Source organism: Chrysochloris asiatica, unplaced genomic scaffold (genome assembly GCF_000296735.1).
Source record: "Chrysochloris asiatica unplaced genomic scaffold, ChrAsi1.0 scaffold00019, whole genome shotgun sequence".
Taxonomy (NCBI): domain Eukaryota; kingdom Metazoa; phylum Chordata; class Mammalia; order Afrosoricida; family Chrysochloridae; genus Chrysochloris; species Chrysochloris asiatica.
This window is the reverse complement of record NW_006408537.1, coordinates 2,064,813-2,089,991: the sequence shown is the minus strand read 5'-3', so window position 1 is coordinate 2,089,991 and position 25,179 is coordinate 2,064,813. Positions and strand designations below refer to the sequence as shown.

Below are 25,179 nucleotides of genomic sequence, written 5' to 3'. Positions count from 1 at the left end.
TCCAAAATAGATCTATTGGTTCTTTTAGCAGTCCATGGCACTTTTAGTATTCTCCTCCAACACCACAACTCAAAGGCATCAATTCTTCTACGATCTTCCTTATTCACTGTCCAGCTTTCGCATCCATATGATGTTATTGAAAATACCATGGCTTGGGTCAGGTGCACCTTAGTCCTCAAGCTGACATCTCTGCTCTTCAACACTTTAAAAAGTTCCTGTGCAGCATATTTGCCCAATGCAGTATGTCGTCTGATCTCTTGACTGCTGCTTCCACGAGTGTTGATAGTAGATCCAAGAAGAATGAAGTCCTTGACAACTTCAATCTTTTCTCCGTTGATAAGAATGTTGTTTATTGGTCCAGTGGTGAGGATTTTTGTTTTTCTGATATTGAGCTGCAACCCATACCGAAAGCTGTGTTCTTTGATCTTCATCAGTAAATGTTTCAAGTCCTCTTCACTTTCAGCAAGCAAGGTTGTATCATCTGCATATCGCAGGTTGTTAATGAGTCTTCCTCCAATCCTGACACCACGTTTTTTCTTCATAGAACCCAGCTTCTCGTATTATTTGCTCTGCATACAGGTTGAATAAGTATGGTGAAAGAACACAACCCTGTTGCACACCTTCCCCAATTTTAAAACATTCAGTGTTCCCATGCTCTGTTTGAACAACTGCTTCTTGGTCCAGGTACAGATAGATTCCTCAGAAGTACAATTAAGTGTTCTGGAATACTCATACTTCTCAATGTTGTCCATAGCTTGTCATGATCCACACAATTGAAAGCCTTTGCGTAGTCAATAAAGTATAGGTAAACATCTTTCTGATATTCTTTGCTTTTAGCCAAGATCCACTGGACATCAGCAATGATATCTCTCATTCCACGGCCTCTTCTGAATCCAGCTTGAACCTCTGGAAGTTCTCCATCAATGTATGATTGTAGCTGTTTCTGTATTACCTTTAGTAAAACTTTACTTGAGATATCAAACAGATTCTCTGATGATTTCCGCATTCTGTTGGGTCATCTCTCTTTGGAATGTGCACAAATATGGATCTCTTCCAGTCAGTCGGCCAGATAGTTGTCTTCCAAATTTCTTGGTAGAGATAGCATCATACCAGGACTTAACTTCTAGTTTTTAAAAAATGTGTATAGCTGCCTGGATGTGGGGTTTCAATGCATAGTGACTCTGTATAGGATTTCTGAGCCATAAATCCTAACAGGAGTAGAAAGACTCCTCTTTCTCCCATTGAATGCTTGATATTTAGAATTGCTGACCTTGCTGTTAGCTGCCAAACGCATAACCCACTAAGCCATCAGGGTTCCCTCATTTATATCGTTGTTAAGTGTCATCAAGTCAGTTCCGACCCATAGCAACCCTATTTAGGGTTTCTGAGGAATGTCTGGTAAGTTTGAACTGCTGACCTTGTGGTTCAAACATATCTTGAGATCTAGTGCTTATCCTATAGCACCACACCAGGACTCCATTTACATGTAGATCCTATTCAAATATTTATCTACACCATACTTTTTGTAGGACTAATTTTTATTTTCTTCATGTTTTAAGATCTAAATCCAACTCTTTTAAAAAAATGTTTTATTGTGAATTGAGTGAAGGCTTACAGAACAGATCATCAGTTTTACATTCAACTTTGTTTCACCTCAATGACTGCAATTCCCTGAATGTAGCCTTGTTTATCCCACTTTCTCCGTGTTTCTTGTTTCCATTCCTCCTTCTTTCCCCACCCTTCTGGATTTTGTCCTTAGGTAAATGCCGTCCTTTTGATTTTGAATGGTTGACCATTCTATGGCGTGTGGACCTCACTAGTGTTTTTGTCCCCCACATACCTACCTCTTGTTATCATCATCAAGTGCTATCAAATCAGTTCTGACTCATGTGGCCCTGTATAGGGGTTTCTGAGGAGTTGTTGCTGGGTTTGAACCACTGACCTTATTATCGACAGTTCAGGGCTTATCTTACTCTTACCTATTGCTTGGCTGAAAAGTGAGTCACGGGGGTGAGTTCAGTTCCAGACCTGAATGATAACCAAGGACCATAGTCTTGGGATTCTACCAGTGCCTATTGGGTCTTTATTTTTTAATGTTTATTTTATGATTTTGAGTTTATTCCACATTTTCTCCCATTCTAACCAAGACCTTCTAATGTGATCCCTTCAGAACAATTGATAATGGTAGTCAGGCACCATCTAGTCTTTCTGTTAGGATTGTGGAGGCTGATGTTGCTGTGGTCCGTTAGTTCATTATCCTAATTGTTTCGAAACAATTTCAATTGTCATCCCTCTTATTTCCTCCAAATAAGGGAGAGACCAATAGTTGTATCTTAGATGGTCAACCATGAGCTTCTAAGATCCCAGTCACTACTCACCAAAGTGGGATGTAGAACATTGATTTTGTGAACTGAGCATGATAACCCCCAAGACTATGCTCCTGAACCCCTAGATCCAGCATCTTATTTCTTCAAAGTATTTGGTAATGTTTAAGTTTTAATAGTTTTGCCACCTCTATCAAGGAGTATTAAGGAGCTCTGGTAGCATAGTGGTTAAGAATCGGGCTGCGAACCACAAAGTCAGTATTCGAACTACCAACTGCTCTGTGGGAGAAAGATGAGGCTTTCTGCTCCTGTAAAGATATACAGTCTCGGAAACCCTGTTCAGGGTCGCTATGGGTCGGAACCAACTCGATGGCACTTAACAACAACATCAAGGAGTATTAGAGTCCTGGTGTGGTGCTGTGTGTTAATTTGCCAGACTGTAAATCCATTTAAACTGCAAGGTTGGCAGTTCAATCTCACCAACTGCTCCTCAGAAACCCTATACAGGGTCGCTATGGGTCAGAAATGACTTGGCGGCACTGAACAACAACAACAACAATATCAACGATAAGCAATCGATTTCAAGGTCAGTTTGAAACACAAGTTCAATGGTTCAAATCTACCAGCGGCACCTTGGAAACCCTATACAGGTCGTTGTGAGTTAGAACCAACTTGATGGCACTTAACAATAATAACATCAATATCATACTTTATATTTATCTCCTGATTTTACTATTTTAATCTATCCATCTACACTAGTGAAATCTTTTTTAGTACAGATACTCTCTTTCCAAATTATTATCATTTCCCCATTTATTTAGCATTCTGTAGGATCTTCCTGCAATTACATGACAGAAATATTAACCGAAACCAATGCCTGTCTTTTATTAGAGATTTTTAAATCTCTGTTGACAGTAGTAAGCACTGTCCAAGTTGTACTGAAGACACTGGCAAAACTGATGGCTCCAGGAATTGATGGAATACTAATTGAGATGGTTCAAGAAATGGATTCAATATTGAAAACATCCACTTATCTATAACAAGATATTTGGAAGACCTGGCTAATTGACTGGAAGAGATTCACATTTGTGCCCATTCCCAAAGAGAATGCAGAAATGATCAAATTGTATAATCAATATAGAGTTGTACTGTGGCACTGCAGGATAATGTGCTGAACTGTAAGGTCCTTTTTGAGCCACAAGTTTGGTGGTTCAAACCACCAATACCTCCTTGGAAACCCTATGTTGCTGCTGTTGTTAGATGCCGTCGAGTTGGTTCCATCTCATAGCTTCCCTGTATTGGGTTTTGAAGGAGAGGATGGTGAGTTTGAACTGCTGACCTTGCAGTTCAAACCGACCTTTTAGTCCAGCATATTAACACAGAGCACCACACCAGGACTCCTGAAAACCTTACATAAGGTTGCTATGAGTCAGAACCAACTCAGCAGCACTTAACAGCAACAGCAATCATTAATAAAACATGAAAGTAAAAATTTACTTAAGATAATTAAAAAAAAAAAACAATTGCAGCATTACATTAAGAGGGAACTGCCAGAAAATCAAGATGAATTCAGAAGAGAACTGATGCCAGATGGATCTTAACTGAAGGTAGAAAATACTAGAGAGATGTCCAACTCTGTTTTATTGATTATGCAGAGGCATTTGACTTTGTGGATCACAAACAATTATGAATAACATTGCAAAGAGTGGGAATTCCAGAACACTTAATTATGCTCATGTGGAACCTGTACATAGACCAAGAGGCAGTCTTTCAAACAGATAAGGGGATAGAGTGTGACTGAATTAGGACAGGTGTCATTAGGATTGTATGTTTTCTCCATATTTATTCAATATGTATGCTGAGCAAATAATATAAGAAATTGGTCTATATGAAGAAGAGTACAGCATCACGATTGGAGGAAGACTCACTAACAACCTGTGAAAGACAAATTGTTAGTGAGCTTGCTAAAAGTGAAGAGGACTGAAGTACTTATTTATGAAGATCAAAGAATACAATCTTCAGTATGGGTGTTGTTATTAAGTGCCATCAAGTTGGTCCTGACTCATAGCTACTCTGTATAGAGTTTCTGAGGAGTGGCTGGTGGGTTTGAACTGCCGACCTTGTAGTTAGCAGTCCAGTATTTATCCTATACAGCCAACCAGTAGATCTTAGTATGAATTGTTGTTGTTAAATGCCATCAAGTTGGTTCAGACTCATATTGACCATTTATAGGGTTTCTGTGGAGTAGCTAGAGAGTTCAAACTGCCAAGCTTGTGGTTCAAACTGATCTTGTAGTCAGGTGCTTATCCTACATCAGAACTCTAGTATGGAATAGAACTCAACATAAAGTAAACAAAAGTCCTCAATAAACAACATCATGATAATTTGAAAAAATATTGAAGTTGTCAAAGATTTCATTTTATTTGGACTCCAAATGAAGACTCCTAGAAGCAGCCATCAAGAAATCAAATGGCTTATTGTTTGGGGTAAATCTCTTACAAAAGAGCTCTTTAAAGTGTTCAGAAGCAAAGATGTCACTTTGAGGACTAAGGTGTACCTGACCCAAGTCATAATATTTTCAATTGCCTCAGACATATGCAAAAGCTGGACAATGAATAAGAATTAGAATTGATGTCTTTAAATTATGGTGTTGAGAAAGAATATAAAATATACTATAGATTTACTGCTAGAACAACAAATCTGTCTTGGAAGAAGCATAACTGAAGTGTTCATTCAACGTGAGGATGGCAGGACTTGGTCTCATTTGGATTCATAATCAGGAGGACCAATATCTGGAGAAGTGCTTCAGAAGGTAGAGATTCAGCAAAAAAGAGGAAAATCACCAATGAGATGGGCTGACACAGTGACTAGAATAATGGGCTTAAATATAGTGAGGATTGTGAGTATGTAGCTCCATTTTTCATAGGGTTACAATGAATGGTAGCAATGCTTCTCTATTTTGCTAATGTACATCTTTTGCTTTTTGGTTATTTTCATTTTCTGAGGTCATTTATTACTATACTATAAAACTTGCTTCCTGAAAATCTGTACCTTTGGGGGGAAGTGATACTATACTACTTTTTGGTTTTACTCTTAGTTTTAAATTTATCTATTTCTGCCCATTACTACACAATGGTGTATTCTTTTCCTTCCTGTTTTGTCCATGTTTTCAAGGCCTAGAGGTTGCTTATTGGAACCCATCTGCCCAATTCTATGTGTGTTGTGCCTGAAGGAACACTTTCAACCCATCTGTCTAATTCTACCACACCCTAAAGAAATTCCAACATGAAATAGATAATGAGACTAGTTAGTAAATAAACTTAATAGATGTGGACATTGGCACAGGAAGCTGCCAAAGTATATTTGATGCCATTTGATTCAAGTCCCAACATTGGAGAATTACATTTCTTGGTAATTCTGCTTTTAAGGCAACTGGTGTTGGCAAAGGTGTCAACTGACTTTAAGTAGAGTAGAATCGTAGAATACTGGAATTAAAAGGAAGCTCACGATCAAAGCTCTGGCTAGAGGGCTACAGCTGCATCACAAATGCCAAACTCAATTTCATTCTTTGTTTAGTGGTTGTCTCATTACTCTGATAAAACACTTGAGATTATCTTAAAACATTTCATTTGTGTGCCATTCATTCATTCATGATGTATTTACTCAGTGTCTATCGTGTGCCAAGTGCCCATGAGAAATGTTGGATAAACAGAAAAAGAAGTAATGTGTTCCAGCTTTCAAAGAGTGTCCCTATAAAATCATGGAGAAAAACAAGTAAACATGTAATTGGAAGTTTTACCTCTTCCAACCTTAGGATAAGGATAAGATTTCAAAAGTCATATATCTGTGGATCATGGTTGGTTGGTGGTTGTGTACTCTCGCATTTGTTCCTAACCAGTTGGTTCCTGGATAGGGTTTCCTAGGCTGTAAATCTTCATGGGAGTGGAAAGCCTCATCTTTCTCCTGAATAGGATCTGGTAGATTTGAACTGCTGACCTACCTTTAGTAAATTGTAGGGAGCGGGTATGTCTGGATCTTAAGGTTCATTTCGAATGGTGGGTGGCAAATGAAGCAGCTTAATCTTATATACCTACAATACAAAGGAATTTTTATTTCTTCATGAAGGCAATGGGTAGTGTTAAACTGGAAGAAACATGACTAAATTTGGTTTTCAACATATCACTCTTGGCAGTATAGGGATGGACTCAAAGGAGTAAGACATGAAGGCACAATAAAAAGACAGAAAGCTATTGAGTTGTTTTAGAAAAGAAAGTGTAAAGGATTACACTGAAGTACTAGAGTTAGGAAAGAATGAATTAGAGGACTGTCTAGGAGATAAAAATCAATACGCTTTAGTGTCCATTTTAAAGTAAAGTGAGGAATTGTTTGGGTTACATCCTAGGTGTTTTGTTGGGAAATCTGGGTCAATGGGAGTACAAAGACTGGATTCCATTTTCACCACTTAATAGTTGGGTGTCTTTGGGCAAGTCACATAAACTAACTCTGTCTCAGATTCCTTGTTGCTAACGTGAGAATAATAACTATACTTAAGTTACTTAGAGTTTTGTGAAAATAAGATGAGTTAATATTTGTTATAGTGCTTGAGCAGTGCCTGGCACAAAGTAAGTTCTATACAATGGTGTGTTACATATATAGACTCATATCTTAAGCTTAGATTTCAATGAAATATGTAAGTAGTAATATCTGGTCATTGTTGTTAATTGCCATCAAGTAGGTTTTGACTCACAATAATCCTGTATAGGATTTCTGAGACGAGGCTTGTAGGTTTGAACTGCCAACCATGTGGTTAGCAGTCTAGTGCTTATCTGACAGTGCCACACCAGAACTTCCTTATGGATTTATGAAAAAGGAGTCCAGGAGAAAGGTCTGTGCTAAATATATAAATTTAGAGGTCCTTAGCTCAAATGTGAAATCAAGGATATGAATGAAGTTGCCCAAAGTGAGTTTGTGATATATACGAAAAATGACTACAGTGAAAATTTTGAGAATTACCATCTTTTAAGAGTGAGCTCAAGGAGAATAATTGAAAGAAACATCTATAGATAGAGATTTAATGAGATTTAATTTAAACACACACACACACACACACACCTTGGGACAGATCTTTGTATTTTCAAGAAAGAGGAATTGATCAAGCAGTATTAGATAGAGCAGAGATACCAAAGAAAGAGCACACAGGAAATTGGCCATCTTATTTCAGTTTTTCTTTTTTCAGATGCTTTCATATTATTTTAGCACAAAATATTTCTTTATATGTGATACAAATAAAAAATGCAACACTTATTCCCTCATGGGGAGGTAGTTTTTAATAAACCTTACTATTATTTTTCTAGGAGTCCTGGTGTGGCACTATAGAGTAAGCACCGGACTGCTAGTTGCAAGGTTGACAATTCAAACCCACTAGTCATTCCTGAAAGGAGTCCTTGTATGGCACTGCAAGATTAAATAACTGCAAGGTCGGTTTGAACTAAAAGGTAGGCAGTTCAAATTCACCAGCCACTCCTCAGAACCCTGTACAGGAATGCTATGAGTTGAAATCGACTCAACAGCACTTAACAACAACAAGAAGTCAGTCCTCAAAAATCCTATCGAAAGTCACTAAGAGTCAGAACCGATCTGATGGCACTTAGCAACAACACTTGAACTGCAAGGTCGGCGGTTCAAACTCACCAGCTGCTCCTTGGGAACCCTATACAGGGTCGCTACGGGTCAGAATCGATTTGACGGTACTTAACAACAACAACAAGAAATAGCATCAGTAGCAACAACTTATTTGTTGTTGTTGCTTCAGTACAGTTTTCAGTATCTTTGAAGTCTTGTGTTTTAAAATGAGCAGTTGTCAATATTAGAAGTAATATTATCATCGACTTTGACCCTTTGTAGAATTGCTTTCAAGAACAGTACCTTTTTAGTTTGTAGACTAGAACAGTAAGTACATACTGAGGAAACAATGGTTTCTCTGACATGATAGTTTTCCATTGTTTTATTTGTAGATTTATTTCCCCTCCTTCCTCTCCTTCCCTTCTTTCTTTTTTTCTGTTTGTCTTTCACTGAATGCCAGCTCAGTGCCAGACAGTATTACTGGAACTTTAGTGTTCAGAGATCCTTGCTCTCACCGACCTTGCATTATTTTTTCAGGGACAAAGAAAGAGTAAAATAATTAGAGAGGATATGTTTAGATAGCAAGTCTTGTTCTGAAGGAATCTAAGTTAAGTGTATGAGCTGAAGAGAGGTTCAAGTTGGGTGTTGGCACCCATTCATTAGATAGTAGAAATGTTTCCAAAAGGCATAGTGAGCTCAGACCATAGAGACTAGAAGCTAGCTCTACAAAAATTTAGACAAGAGGGTTTCAGAAAGAAGGAAGAGCTAGTGCAGAAGTCATCAGACTGAAATGTATAAGGTAGAAAGGTAGACATTATAGCTGCCGTATAGTAAGTAGTAGACATGAGTTAGGAGCTCTGGTGTTACAATGGTCTTAATGAAAAAATGGTCAGTGGTTTGAAAACACCGGCTACTCCACAGGAGACAAGACCTGATGAATGTTGTTTGGTTGTTGCTGGGTGCCATTCAGTCAGTTCTGACTTTAGTGACACAATGAATAACAGAATGAAACACAGCCCGGTCCTGTGTCCTTTTCACAAGTGTTACTCTTAAGCCCATTTCTGCTGTCACTGTGCCACTCATCTTGTTGGGGGTCTTCCTCTTTTTCTTTGGCTTTACCAAGAATATTGGGCTTAGTCCCTCCTGACAACATGTTCAAAGTCTGAGAGATGAAGTCTCACCATCCTGGCTTTAAAAGAACATGCTGGCTGTACTTCTTCCAACACAGATCTGTTGATTCTTTTGGCAGCCCATGGCACTTTCAATATTCTCCTCCAGCACCATAACTCAAAAGCATCAATTCTTCTACGGTCTTCCTTATTCATTGTCTGGCTTTTGCATGCATATGAGGTTATTGAAAATGCCATGGTATGGGTCAGACGCACCTTAGTCTTCAAGCTGAGATTTTTGCTCTTCAGCACTTGAAAAATGTCATGTACAGCAGATTTGCTTAATGCAATACATTGTTTGATTTCTTGAATGCTGCTTCCATGAGTGTTGATAGTTGATCCAAGAAGAATGAAGTCTTTGACAACTTCAATCTTTTCTCCCTTGATAAGAATGTTGTTTATTGGTCCAGTGGTGAGGATTTTTGTTTTCTTTACATTGAGATGCAATCCATAGAGAAGGCTGTGCTCTTTGATCTTCATCAGTAAATATTTAAAGTCTTCTTCACTTTTAGCAAGCAAGGTCATATCATCTGCATATTGCAGGTTGTTAATGAGTCTTCTTCCAATCCTGACGCCATGTTTTTCTTCTTTTAAGCCAGCTTCTCAGACTATTTGCTTAGCATACATGTTGAATAAGTATGGTGAAAGAATACAACCCTGTTGCACACCTTTCCTAATTTTAAAGCATTCAGTGTTCCCATATTCTGTTTGAACAACTGCCTCTTGGTCCAGGTACAGATTCCTCATGAGCACAATTAAGTGTTCCGGAATATTCATACTTCACAATGTTGTCCATAGCTTCTCATGATCCACACAATCAAAAGCCTTTGCATAGTCAGTAAAGCACACAGTGCATAGTAGTCTTCTAATAATGTTAGTATGACTAATTTGTGTATGTATATATGAATGGGCATATTGAGGTCTCTCGTTCAGCTCTTTCTTGTAAGTACAGCCTTCCTATACATAAATATATACATCTGTTAGGAAGGAACAAAATATTTCTTTTCTTTTGAAAGGAACAACAACAAAAAAATGTATAGACACATTTGAAAAGTTGGTGCTCTTGTACAAATTCAAATTTTTTTTTTTAAATATCATGTTTTTAAGTGCTGTCGAGCTAGTTCTGACTCATAGTGACTCTGTATCAGGTTTTTTGGAGAGGTTGAATTTTAACTGCTGAACTTTTAGTTAGTAGTCCAGTGCTTATCCTACAGTATTACACCAGTACTCTTGTTGTTGTTAGGTGCCGTCGAGGCAGAACGAACTCATAGTGACCCCATGCACAGCAGAACAAAACAATGTCCGATCCTGGGCCAACCTCACTACCGCTGCCACTCTTGACGCCATCAATGATGCCACCTGGCTGATCCATATCGTTGTGGGTCTTCCTCTTTTTCGCTCACCCTCCATCTTACCCAGCATGACATCCTTTTCCAGCCACTATTCCCTCCTGACAATATGTCCAAAGTATGAGAGATGAAGCTTAGCCATCTTGGCCTCCAAGGAGCACTCTGGCTGCACTTCTTCCAAAACAGATCTATTGGTTCTTTTGGCAGTCCATGGCACTTTTAGTATTCTCCTCCAACAGCACAATTCAAAGGCATCAATTCTTCTACGATCTTCCTTATTCACTGTCCAGCTTTCGCATCCATATGAGGTTATTGAAAATACCATGGCTTGGGTCAGGCGCACCTTAGTTCTCAAGCTGACATCTCTGCTCTTCAACACTTTAAAAAGTTCCTGTGCAGCAGTACTCTTATGACAGTAAAATTGATTTTTAAATGCAAAAAAAAAAAAGGCTTATTAATTCAAATTTTTTGTTTCTTTACCCAGGAATAGCGGTTTGAGCTCATTCCTTTTATCAATGTCTCCTGTTTGATAAGACATCAGTTTGATACTTCATTGTGTGCTCTTGTTATCTTAGCTATTGATAATATCAACATGTTATTGACCCAATTGTTCAACTCAGTGGAGGCTATGCTTTAATCTTATGCATTTGAAATTGAAAATAGGAAATTTTCTTGTCATGATTTGTAAGAAACTTTCAGAGGGACAAGCAGTAACAATAAATTTGTTTCTTTAAAACTGAACATAATCTTATTTCCTAAAGTAAACAATGACATGCTCCACATATCGGTAGCCCTGGAGACTCATGGTTTATTGTTTAGCAAGCCGCAACCAAGTCATGTGGTACAATGCCTAGTTGCTCAGTAATTATGCTAAGAAGTTGGGTTTTTTAATCCTTAAAACTTGTCACTTATTGTTTTGCAGAACCAGTGATGGTTATTTGTCAGCCCTGTCTCACGTTGGTAGCTGAGAGCCTAAGGTTATCATTAGCACATGACTTTGATTGTCAGGAAATGAAGTACTAGTTGTATGGAAGTTTTTTTCATTGCTTTCATGATTGGGACTTTTTCAATCCTAAAGAAGAAGAAAAATCCATACACAGTTTATTGCCTTCCAAACTGACAGTTCTGTAAGGTTCATTGGATGATTAAGTAATAAGAAAGAGGTAAACCAGGCAAAAGTGTAGATTAAAACACATCCTCCAGCCTAAAGCCACAGAACCAAGCAGTCTGTCTCATCGAGCAGCCAGAACGAATCTTGTGTGGTGATGCTTGTTTAGAAATATATATTAAATAGAATAAATGTATTCTAAGATATCTTATTCTGAGTTTAACTATGATTGAAAAATAATACAAAAAGTCAAAATTTGTAGCTGTGTATCGGGCTGCTAACCTCAGGGTCAGCAGTTTGAAACTACTAGCTGTTCCTCAGGAGAAAGATGAGGCTTTCTGCTCCCATAAAATGAGTCTTGGAATCGACTCCACAGCACGTAACAACAATTCCGGTGTACATTGGTTGTTGTTAAGTGCCATCCAGTCAGTTCTGACTCATAGGGACTCTGTTTTCTGAGGAGTGGCTGGTGAGTTTGAACCTTGTGATTCAAACTGACCTTGTGGTCCTGCACTTATCCTACAGCACGACTCCATAGATAATTACAGAATAGATGAAGGCTTGCAAATTAGCCAACATGGATCATCAGTTAACAAATTAGTTTGTATTTTCACAGACACTCTTCTAGTCAAACTAGTTTTGACAATATAAAAAGATAACTTCAAAGGGTTGTGAGTTTGACATGCAATATTTATTGACTATAACCGTAGTGGTTACGAATCGGGCTGCGAACCTTAAGGTCAGCAGTTCGAAACTACCAGCCGCTCCGCGGGAGAAAGATGAGGCTTTCTACTCCCGTAAAGATTTACACCCTCGGAAACCCTGTACAGGGTCACTATGGGTCGGAACCGACTCGACGGCACTTAACAACAACAACAATAAAAGCAAAAGCTTAAGAGCATTATCCATTTTCAGGTCTTTGTTGTTGGTATGTGCTTCGAGTCGATTCTGACCCATAGCAACCCTGTATAGGGTTTCCACAGAGCAACTGTTGAGCTTGAACCTCCAACCTTGTAGTTAAAACGAGTCTAGGAAACACTAAATTCCATTTTACGGATCAGTGTTCCTAATAAGCCTGCCAGCCCTCAGTTAAATAATGCTTATTTCAAAATTAAGTTAGCATGGAAGGAGCTGTTTATTTTCTGATGGGTATTAGTTCTTTGATAGTGAAATATCACATTTTCAAATATATATACATTTGTAGACAAAATACTAAGAATAAAATGTTTCTTCTGTCCTATTCACCTTCAGTTAGTCTCTACTAAACACATTTATAGCAGTCAGCTTTAATAGTTTCGAAATCAATGTTTCCAAAGTTGTTTATTTTTTTACTAATGAAATTCTACCAAACTAATGTAAAATTTCTTAAACATTTAGCAATAAGTATATAAATTTTACATATAAAAACAAAGTCACCTTAACAAAATAGATCTATAATATATAAGTTTCTGTGAGGGATTGATTTCAATTTTCATTTTAGTGTTACTTTCTTTAATAACATTCATAATATACAAAAACAAATGTTGACTTTTCATCTAACACATAATTCATGCACTTTAATATACTTTGAATTAATTCTGTACAAGAAACTATGATTTGATAACAAATACAAATTTCATTTAAAATTCCATTACCTTTTCATCCTTCTTTGCCATGAATTCTTTGAAACCCCTTTGTATGTTCAAACATGATATAGTGTTGAATTTGGTGTTGACTAAATGGAGTCCTGGTGTGGTGCTGAAGGATAAGCATGTGACCTCAAGTTCGGTTTGAGCTGCAAGATTTGCAGTTCAGATTCACCAGCCACTCCTCAGAAATCCTATACAGGGTACTATGAGTTGGAACTGACTCAACACACCAGGACATTGAAAGGTAGCTGCCAGAAATTCAAACCAAATTTAGACAAGGATGTGGAACGAGAAATATTGCTGATGTTAGATTGACTGGCTGAAAGCAGAGAATACCAGAAAGCTGTTAACTTGTGTTCCATTGACTATGCAAAGACATTTGACTCTGTGAGTCATAATAAATTATGGGTAACATTGAGAAGAATGAGAATTGCAGAACATTTAATTGTGCTCATGAGGAAACTGTACATAAGAGTTAAAAGGCAGTTGTTGAAATAACCCAAGGGGATACTGAATGATTTAACATAAGGAAAAGTGTGTTCTAGAGTTGTTATCATTTCCCAAAATTTATTCAGTTTTTATACTGAGCAAATAATTGGAGAAGCTGCATTTTATGAAGAAGAAGGTGGCATCAGGATTGGAGGAAGACTCAACAACAATCTATGATATGCGATGACACAGACTTGCTTGTTGGAAGCCAAGAGGATTTGAAGTACTTACTGATGAAGATCAGACTACAGACTTCTGTATGGAATGCACCTCAATGTAAAGAAGATAGAAATCCTCACAACTGGACCAATAAACAACATCATGATAAACAGAGAAAAGACTGAAGTTGTCAGGATTCCATTTTGCTTGGATCTGCAATCAACGCTGATGAAAACAGCAGTGAAGAAATCAAATGATGTATTTTGCATTATGCAAATATGTTGTAAAAGAAGTGTTAAAGAGTAAAGATATCACTTTGAGGAGTAAGGTGCACCTGACCCAAACAATGGTATTTTCAATTACCTCACATGCATGTGAAAACTAGACAATGAATAAAGAAGACCGTAGAATAATTGGTTCACTTGAATTATGGTGTTGGTAAAGAATATTCAAAGTACCATGGACTGCCAAAAGAAACAACAAGTCTGTCTGGGAAGAAGTAGAGCCAAAATACTTCTTGGAAGCAAGACTTCATCTCACATACTTTGGGCATGTGGTTAGGAAGGAAATGTCCCCTGAAAAAGATATCATTCTTGACAAAGTAGAGGGCCAATGAAGAAGAGGAACACCCCCAAGGGATAGACTGACAGACATAATGGCTGCAACAGTGTGTTCAAACACGACAACAATTGTGAGAATTGTGCAGAACTGGCCAGTGTTTCTGATGTGTGTAGGGTTGCTGTAAATCCGAACCAACTGAAAGTCACCTATCAGCAATAGCAAAATGAGCATTAAAAAGCAGATTTACACTTTATACCTATATATAATGCTGCATTTTATTATATTATTAAAATAATTTTCATGAACTAAATGATTGTAATTGTTACAATTTGGCCTATAGAAAACAATATATTATAAAAGTGGTATGTGTTGTATGCTAAATGATAAACTAACATTAAGTGGTTAAAGATGCTCTAGTTGTGTATTCATATTTACATATTTTTAAAATTAAAATGTTATCGCTAAACTTCCCTATTAATACAATTGGGGCATGAAAGGGCTTTATTCCTAATAAATGAAAAACCACAAAATCCTGCAAATTGATTGTAGATGGCCCCATGATTTCTCCTTTGACATAGATTTTATACAATGTACTAGTACTCTGTGGAATAACTAATGGACTGGGAACCACAAGTTTGGCCCTTCAAGTGCACCAGTCAGTCCTCTAGAGAAAGATGAGACTTTCTGCTCCTGAAAAGATTTACAGCCTTGGAAACACTATATAAGTTTGCTATGAGTTGAAACCAACTCAAAGGTACAAAACAACAACAATAGCATCTTGATGTGCTATATAAATCTCTACTTCTATCATTATATTGTATAGATACAGTAAGGTTTATCTTAAGAAGAGTTTATGGAATATTTATACAGTTCATTAACAGACTTTCTGTTCCCGAAAAGATTTATAGCCTTGGAAACACTATACAGGGTTGGTGTGAGTTGAAATCAACTCAAAGGTACTAAGTAACAAAGTAACACCTTGATATGCTATGTAAAATCTCTGCTTCTATCATTGCATTGTATGAATATGGTAAAGTGTATCTTAAGAGTTTATCGAATTTTTATGCAGTTCATTGACATATGTTTCTTCTCTAAATTTCTTGATGTTTTCTGTCTTAAATTATGTATCCACTGTGAGTATAAGTCAAACAACCGCTGACAAAAATTATCAACTATATAATTCTCAGAACTCCCACAATGCTGTTAGGCTGAGTCATAAAAAATTGAGTGACTGAATGACAGGACAGCTCTGATCTCTACTAACCATTTCAAATACCATTGACATAGGTGTCATTTCTAAATCAGAAACTCGACTTTATCTGCTATATTCCTTATAAAACCTCTGTGGTCTCTAGAACTTGAGCTGATAATATTAGTAATGGTACTCACTGTGTGTATGACACTATTTTAGGCACTTTTTCATATTTTCCAGTCTAAGTTGTATTAATGATAATCTATTTAAACTATCAGTAATCAACTGAGTGTCCTTCCTGCTAGACTAGATGTCCAGTGAAGGCAGACCTTGAATCTGCTTTATTTAGCAGTATTTCTCCATTCTGTAACATAGACCTGACATACAGGAAACATTCAATAAATATGTGTTACATGCATGAAGGAGATTGAATGGTGGGGGGTGGGGTGGTGATCAGGAAAAGGAGTGAGTGCAAAGTGATGAACATTTGTCGAGTTGGTCACAGACAGCAGCTGGGAAATATTGATCAAAAGTACTTTTTTGATATTTAATCAATTTTTTACAGCCAGCTTCTTAATTGCATGTTTTTTTCTTTAATTAAATTGTCACCTTATTTAAAGCATATTTAATTTTTGTCTGCTTCATTTTCATCCCTCTCAGCCATATGCATATTGTAGGAACTCTAAAAATTCCTTGATAAATTCTCTATTCAGAAGGTAGAAAAAAAAATCTAGTAAAATTTCTTCCAAGTAATTTTTCATTCATCTTTTTTTTTTTTCCTACCCAGAAATTTTTCGCCCCAAAGCCTATGTTCTTTTCTTAACATCACACAATTATTTAATAGTATATTCAACTGAAAGTAAAGACTTGAAGAAGGAAGTGTTTTTAGGTATTTGGTCTACATTTAAATGTATAGAATCCAAAAACTTGTGCTGAGTTTGACTGTTCCATCTTTTAAAATATATAACATTTATCTATATTTGGTAGTTCTTGAAAAGAAAGGAAAATCAGAAGGCTATTAATTTTTACTTATCTTCATCCACACAGTGACCTCCACTAATTGTTGTTGTTAAGTTCTGTCAGGTCTAACTCATACAGACCCTGTATAGGGTTTTAGAGGAGTCGCTGGTAGGTTTGAACCCCAGAGCTTGTGGTTAGCAGTCCAGTGCTTATCCTGCAGTACCATACCAGGACTCCCCAAATAATAGTAACGTAGTTTAAATTAATATGCTATTCACTTTAACTGAAGGGTTGTTGCTGTTGTTGTTGCTGTTAAGTGCTATCTAGTCGGTTCTGACTCATAATGGCCCTGTATAGGGCTTTTGAGGAGCAGCTGCTTTAAGAACATATTGCATTAAGCAAATCTGCTGCAAAAGACATCTTTAAATTGTTCAAGAGTAAAGCTGTCAGGTTGAGGACTAAAGTGCACTTGACACAATCCATAGTATTTTCAATCACTTCAAATGCATGTGAAAGTTAAATAATGAATAAGGAAGAATCAATGCATTTGAATCCTGTATTGAAGACGGGTATTGAAAGTACCATGGACTGCCAGAAAAACAAACAAATCTGTCTTGGAAAAAATGCTCCTTGGAAGTAAGGATGACTAGACTTCATCTCTGGTACTTTGGACATGTTAGGAAGGATCCATCCTTGGAGAAGGACATGAGGCTTGGAAAAGTGGAAGGTCATCAAAAAAGAGGAAGACCCCCAACAAGATGGATTGATACAGTAACAGCAACAATGGGCTCAAAGAGAGTGATGATTATGAGGATTGCACAAGAAGAGGCAGGGTTTAGTTCTCTTATGCATAGGGTTACAATGAGTCAGAACCATCTCAATGGCGCCTAACAACAACGCTAACACTATGTGAGTCTTGGAGGGAGCAATAGTAGTTTAGTGGTAGAATTCTTGCCTTCCATGTGGGAGTCCTAGTTTCGATTCTCAATTAATGTACCTCATGTGTAGCCACCACCTCACAAGCTGCTATGATGCTGAACAGGTTTCTGTGAAGCTTCTAAACTAACATGAACTAGGAAGCATAGTTTGGTGATCTACCTGTGAAAATCAGCCAATGAAACCCCATAGATCACAATGATCTGGTCTACCACTGATTATGGGGATAGGAGCTCTGGTAGCGTAGCGGTTACGAATCGGGCTGCGAACCTTAAGGTCAGCGGTTCGAAACTACCAGCCGCTCCGCGGGAGAAAGATGAGGCTTTCTACTCCTGTAAGGATTTACACCCTCGGAAACCCTGTACAGGGTCGCTATGGGTCGGAACCGACTCGACGGCACTTAACAACAACAACAACAACAGGACTTGGCAACATTTTATTTAACTGTGCATGGAGTCACCATGAATTGGGGGTTGACTAGATGGGAGGTAGCAACATATGAGTCTAAAATTATTTCCAAACAAAAATTATAGATGGAGAAAATTTAGATAAATTAAGCAAACTGCTTAACCTTATGTACAGAATTTAAGAGATTTAAAAAATATATCTGTTTTGCAATAATGTGAACAGTCTATATTTTGAACTTTATTTTACTATTCTGTGTCTTGATAAGTTGAGAGGCCACGTTGGTATTAGAAACTTTTAAGTCTGAATAAACCATTCTCTGAGAGTTAATGCCTTATCATGGAAAGAACCTGATTGCTATTCTTAAGGTCAGGTGTTATTTCATTGGAGTGAATGCCCCTTCTACCAATCTTTTTTGAATGGAATCAATTATATTAGAGAGGAGTGTTTTAGGAATAAAACGCACACCTACTTCCATTGAGTAATTCTAACCCTTAGTGACCCTATATGGCAGAGCAGAACTGTTTCCAAGGATTTTGGAAGCTATAAATCATTATGGGAACCGACAGTCTCATCTTTATTCCAAGGAGTGACTGGTGCATTTGAACTGTTGACCTTGTGGTTAGCAGCCCAACATGAAACCCACTATTCCACCAGGGCTCTGTTTTAGGGATAAGTGGGTCAAATATGCACTAGCAATTAAAAGCTACAGCATTTGCTACATAGAGCACAGAAACATAGATAATGTGTCTATACATATAATGCCTAGAAATAATAAAATACAGTTAGAAAAATGTATAGTGTGCATGTTGTTTGTGAAAAATTATGATAATTTAGAAAAGATATTTTTCACAACTTAATTTGCTCAGCACTGTTTTCCATTTTGGAGGCTCTGAAGAAAACAGCAATAAGTAGGATATGAGAAAAATAGTTCTGTTCCAAGTAAAAGCTTAGCTTTGAAAATCATAATCATATAACCTACTTTCAAAAGCAGGAGAAAAATATGTAAACTTGATTTAGGAGGATAATTTCTCAACCTATTCTTTCATGTACAATCATGATATTTATGGAATGTCAAAGTTAACCCAGACAGAAGTACGAACCAGTTGGAGATTAAAAAAAAAAAAAAAAAAAAAATTGATTTTGATTTGGTAAATAGAACCTGAAAAAAAAAAAAAAAGGATTTTAGAAAGATGAGTCTAAGATTTTGGTTAATTATTATTTTTGCTCAATAAAATACTTATTTCTGAGTGTCTTTGGAGCATAACAGTCACTTAATAAATTTTTGTGTGTGTGTGTGTGTGCAATATGACACATGTATAGGCATTTGTATGCAATACCAAAAAGGATACAGTTCAATTAAGTATAGTAAAACCATCTCATAGAAGTCTCATTATTGTCGGTATTTTATGAGTTCCTAATGGGATTGAATTTAATATTGATGGGGCTTCAAACAGTGTGTAGAAATGGAACTTAAAATAATGTAATCTTTTTTATGAACTTTGTGAAGTTCCCTAATAGTTGTTGGAGATTTGATACCCTGTTTAAGAAGTAGCTTTTCTCGTTCCCTTTGTTTTTGTGGTTGGATTTTGGTCTTAAATTGGTTTGTTGAATTTGAAACTCTTTTTTTACTTTGGAATGCACCTTTTGTGGGTAACATGTATTATAAATATCTTATTCTAATCTGGACTTGCTTCTTTATTGTTATTGTTGTTATTTTTATCTCTCTTTCTCTATTTTAGATTACAAAGTTAATTTGTGGTTATCAGGGACAGAAGGGAGGAGGGATGGAAAGTTATTTCTTATAGACCTCTGAGTTCCTTCCTGTTCAGACAAATAGAAAATTCGCATTGATTAATGAGGAGGTAAAAGTGCTGAGCAGAAAATTTCAAAAGGTAGCTTGAGAAGACATAGTCAAATATTATAATGAAATGTTCAAAGATCTGGAGTTAGAAAACCAAAAGGGAAGAACACACTCAGCTTTTCTCAAGCTGAGGGAAAAAAATCAATCCTCAACATACAATCCTGATGGATTCTTTGGGAAAAAAAATGTTTAATGATGCAGAAAGCATTAAAAGAATTAGAAGAAAGCATAGAAAGAATATACAGAATCATTGGCTAAAAAGAAATAGCATATGATGAAGAGTCAATGGTGTTTAAAATTGTTAAAACTTACTGATAAATTTGTTCTTATTATTACACTGTGATTTTCCTTTATAGATATAATTGTTTTCTTCATGAGAATTAGTTAAAATTACCTAGTTGACTATTGCTGGAATACAGTAATCTCAAATGGACAGTGTTGGCAACACATAGTCCCTTCTCTCAGTTCTCAGTCTAAAGAAGCATGCGGTCAGAGAATAGCCATTTGGAGTACATTTGAGAAGTAATGACATGAATTAGGGTATGCTATGAAGGAGCTCTGGTAGCGTAGTGGTTATGAATTGGGCTGCGAACCTTAAGGTCAGCGGTTCGAAACTACCAGCTGCACAGAGGGAGAAAGATGAGGCTTTCTACTCCCGTAAAGATTTATACCCTCGGAAACCCTATACAGGGTCGCTATGGGTCGGAACCGACTCAACGACACTTAACAACAACAACAACAACATGAATACATAGAGGACTACCTAACCCAGGCTTAGCTGCCGTAAGAGGACTTACAGATGATGTGGCATCTCAGCTGCGTTTATAAACTAAGTAAGAGTTAGCCATGGACATAAAGGGGATGGAAGTGTTCCAGGCAGAGAGAGCAGAGGCAAGGCAGTATGTGGCATGCTTTGCAAAGTGTAATGCAATGGGTTGCAAAGTCAGTTTGAACTGCAAGATCGGCAGTTCAAGCTCACCAGCTGCTGCTTGGAAACCGTATACAGGGTTGCTATGGGTCAGGACCAACTCAATGGCTCTGAACACCACTGCCACCAATATGTTTAGCATGTTAAGAAGATTGGAGAGGAGGGGTTGATAATTTCCATTGAGTCAATTTCATATTGTGCAGACCAGACCTGTTTTCTGAAACACTGCTGGGTGGGTTTGAACTAGAAAACCTTCAGTTAGTATTTCAGCACTTAGTGCTTTGTGGCATCCAGAGAAGGAGGAAGGAGTTCTAATTGGACAAATTTGTTTCCAATTGTTTGCTATTTCAAAGTATTTTCAAACATTTGCTGTTACTAATAAATAACTGAACAACTTTGGTCATTAATCTGTACCCATACTACGTATTATTTCCTTAGGATAATTTCCTTGAAGTAGATTTATGCAGTAAGGGGTACAGGCATTTTTATGCACCAAAGAGAGTATTTAATTCAAGGTCTGAGAAAGCTTTTAGAAGTAAATTGCAGTGGAGCCAATTCTAATGAGTTGATTGGGAGTTAAGGAAGATGAAGGTAAAGAATATAAAAGACTGAGAATTTCACTGCACAGAGGAGAAAGTGGAAGGAATAGAAAGAATGGGTTGGCTTAGCTACAAGGTATTAAGAATTATATTTATCAAGTTGGTGCAAGTCTAACCTAGGTTTATACTTGATTTAATCAAGGAGGTTTGGCTAATAAAGTAAGAAGTCCTTTCCCCCTTTTCTTACCTTTTGAAGTTCATGGAAGCCATTTGTACCATATTCTCTGAATCATTACAATGGTTATCTTTTGTACACCAGAACTTATTTTCTTCCATCTCCCCAGGTGCTTTTAGCATCTGGATCATATTCTGTTTCCCCTCCATTGCCCACCATTATGCTAAATAATACCAACTTCCCTTTCTTATTTCTGCATGTCCCTATGCTTTAGGATGGTACTTATTAAATCTGAGCCCCAGCTTCACCATTTATTAGCTGTGTAATTTTTGGCATGTGCCTTAACCGCTCTTTGCCTCAGTTTCCTCACAAGAACCTAAAAAATATCCATCACAGCTTTGTGAGAATTAAATAAAATCATGTTATTAAAACACCTGGAATGTCTTTAAAGCACAATAACAATAATTTCTTCTCCTTCTCAGTATCTAAATTACTCCAAGTTGATCATGTGTCTTGCTACAGTTTGGAACAAAGGTCAAGCACTCAGTTGGTGGATCAAATCTACCAGCTGCTTTGTTGGAGAGAAACCCGGTGTTGTGCTCCCGTCAGAAAGGCTGGCCTAGGAAACCCTGTGGAGCAGTTTTCCTCTGCTCACATAGACTTGCTTTGAGTCAGAATCAACCAATTGTTTGGATTCTGGAGAAACCTAAAAGAGGAAAAGTAGAACATTATCCTAAGACTTCTATCAGAGGTGGAAAAGCCCATGTTGGTGAGAGTGCCTCATCATTCTTTGAAGGGTATATTTCAGAATAAAAAATGAGGAGCCCACCATTTTGTACTTTTTCTTCACCAACGTTTGCATATTCAAGAAGCAATGCATTTCAATGTTGAAATAGCATGGGTTTCCTTCTCTTAAGGCACTATTCTTGCTTCTGAGCTCCTATGCTCCATCCTTCTCTTAACCCAAATTGCAAGCCAGAGTCTAAACTCTGGTCATCACAGATACCAAAAGATCATGGCAGGCTGACTAATTTTGCCCAGATTTTTTGCAAAAATTCCACATGTGCTGCAGTTTTGGGTTGCATAATTGATTTAATCTCTGATTTGAGAGGAACGCTGAACTCTTTTTGTGAGACTCTGCATATATTTCTCTAGGGCAAAAATTGTCCTACTTTTTTCTCTCTATTATCTGTTTAGTGCTAGGCCATTTTTTTCCCTCAAGACTATGTAAACTACCCTCCATGAAATAAATGAAATCACAGTTGAAAAACAGCTTACTGGAAAGACTTGTAACAGTAAGATAAGAGCTATACCACACACATTTGCTTTCCTTCTTTCTGCTCTAACACATTCTTATTTTGGTTGAGAGGATGCTTTAGGGGCTCAGTTAAGGACAGGTATTAGCTACACAGAGTAGTGGCATGCTCAGTACATTCAGCTTCTGACTGGAAATGAACAGGCTGAGGGTTCTAATTCTTGCTCTTTCATTGACGTACTGTATACCTCTAGGCAGGTTTACCTGTCTCTCTAGCTCCTGCTTTCAATAGTCCCACTGTAGTAATGACTATGAAGACTGGACTGTGTGTAGTAGACCACAAACTTACAATAAGCCCATTAACTAACTAGGTATATATGATATGCCAACTGAGATTGTTGTAGTTGTTATGTATAGTCAAGTCCATTCCAACTCATAGTGACCCTAATGTGATAGAGTAGAATTGAGACCCATATGCCTCTGAACTACCAACCTACTGTCTGTATGCCAAGGCTTTCTAAGTAGCTGGAAAATTTTGGACTTCTTTTAACCTTTAAACCTCTTTATGAATATTAAAAACTAAGATACAAAATAATACTTTCTTAGATTTCTTGTAAGGATTAAATGCTAAACTGCAGGTAGAAAGTATAATGCATATAAAGCAATTTGGGGATCAAGCCATATCAGTCAGGTTTTGCTATAAGAGTGATGTGCAACAAATCTCAAAATTTCAGTGACTTAACAACTAATATTAGTTTCAGTTGGACTTGGCCCCAGGTCTATTGACGTCTGCTTCATATGTCTCCTTATTCAAGGACCATAGACTATTTAGAGAATATGTTTTTTGTGATGGAGAATAGCGTTGAAAAGGGGGTCTAGTGGAAAATTGCTAAGCCCCTTAAAGCATTAGATCATAACTGATAGCACACAATTTCTTCTACACAAATTCCATTGGCCAAAGCAACTTAACGTGGCTAGGCTAAATATTGATAGCTCAAGAAAATATAATCTGCTCTAATAAAAAAGTAGAGTGAATATTACTGCACAGGAATTCAATCTCCCTCAGAGAAGTTTACTGCATCTCATTTTTTTTTTTTTTTTTTAACTTATTTCATCTTTGTGACTACTGATTCTTCTCCATGAAGTCTACTTATATCATCCACTCTGGCATTCCTGAAGCTCTGTTTCTTTTAGTTTCAAATTACTTTGCATGATATACTTTTCTTTGAAACAGGTACTATAGACAATCCATTAAAGAAAGAACACAAGCTTCGGATCCTCCTTCGGGCTTCAGAGGGAGTCTTCTGTGACCGTTTCAATGAAATTCACGTTGATGCAGGAACTATTGGTAAGAGCATGTACTAAAATGAAATAAACATGTATATGTGCTTGTGTATGGTTACATATGTATGTGATAGAGAGCTTTTACAATAGTGGGCTCATACAAAATTTGTCATTTTGTGGTTAACTAATTTCACTCAGCATAATGTCTTTCAGGTTCTTCATGTTATGAGGTGCTTCACAGATTCATTATTATTCTTCAACAGTGCGTAAAATTCCATTGTGTGTATGATAAAAGTTTGTTTATCCACTGTTCCATTAATGGGCATTTAGGTTGCCTCCATCTTTTTGCTATTGTGAATAGTGCTGCGATGAATATTGGTGTGCATGTATCTACTCCTCTACCGACTAGAGGGATTGTAGCGTCATGCAATATTTCTGTTTCCAACTTTCTGATGAAGCACAATACCATTTTCCAGAGTTGCTGAACAATTTTACAGTCCCACCAGCAATGTAGGAGGGTCCAAGTCTCCACACCCTTGTCAGGATTTGTTGAATTTTTAAAAAAATTTGCTATTAATGCTGGGTGAGATGATAACTCATTGTGTTTTGTTTTGTTTGGTTTTTATACATAAATAAAACTTTTTATTGGGAATTGAGTGAAGGTTTACCTAGAGGATCATTAGTTTTACACTCAACCAATCATATACTTTGCTTCATTACGATGATTGCAATTCCTTCCATGTACCAACAATTAGCAGTATTTATCTCTATTCATTTTAATATTACATTCCCCTGTGACTGCCACTATCTTCTTTTTTCCTCCTTGTTTTATGTTGCCTCCCTGTCACCATGTTGACATGTGTCTATGCTTAGCCCATGAATAATTTGCCCTCCCCCCCCCACTGTAACTATCATAATTTTTTTTTCTTTCAACCAATCATATGTTTTAATTTCATTGATTACCCTCCCCTCCCTGTAACAGCATTTACTCTGCTTCCACTGTGTTTTATTGTTGTTAAGTGCCATTGAGTCGGTTCTGACCCATAGCAACCCTGTATAGGGTTTCCAAGGAGTGGCTGGTGAGCTTGAACCGCTGACTTGGTGGTTCAAACCAACTTTGCAGTCCAGTGCATTAACCCACTTTTACATATTATTTTTCCCAAATGAACAAAGCAAAAATATTGAGGCACATGTACAAAACAAAACAAACAAACAAACAAAATATATATATA

The 25,179-nt window shown here is 37.1% G+C and overlaps 1 protein-coding gene across 1 annotated transcript in view; it reads left to right on the top strand.

The window, feature by feature from the left end:
* PKHD1 (polycystic kidney and hepatic disease 1 (autosomal recessive)) overlaps window positions 1–25,179 on the top strand; it is a 722,421-nt gene that overhangs the window by 468,944 nt on the left and 228,298 nt on the right. Inside the window, 1 exon segment of the mRNA XM_006835767.1 lies at window positions 23,898–24,011. Within this exon segment, the coding sequence (XP_006835830.1) occupies window positions 23,898–24,011 (114 nt within the window).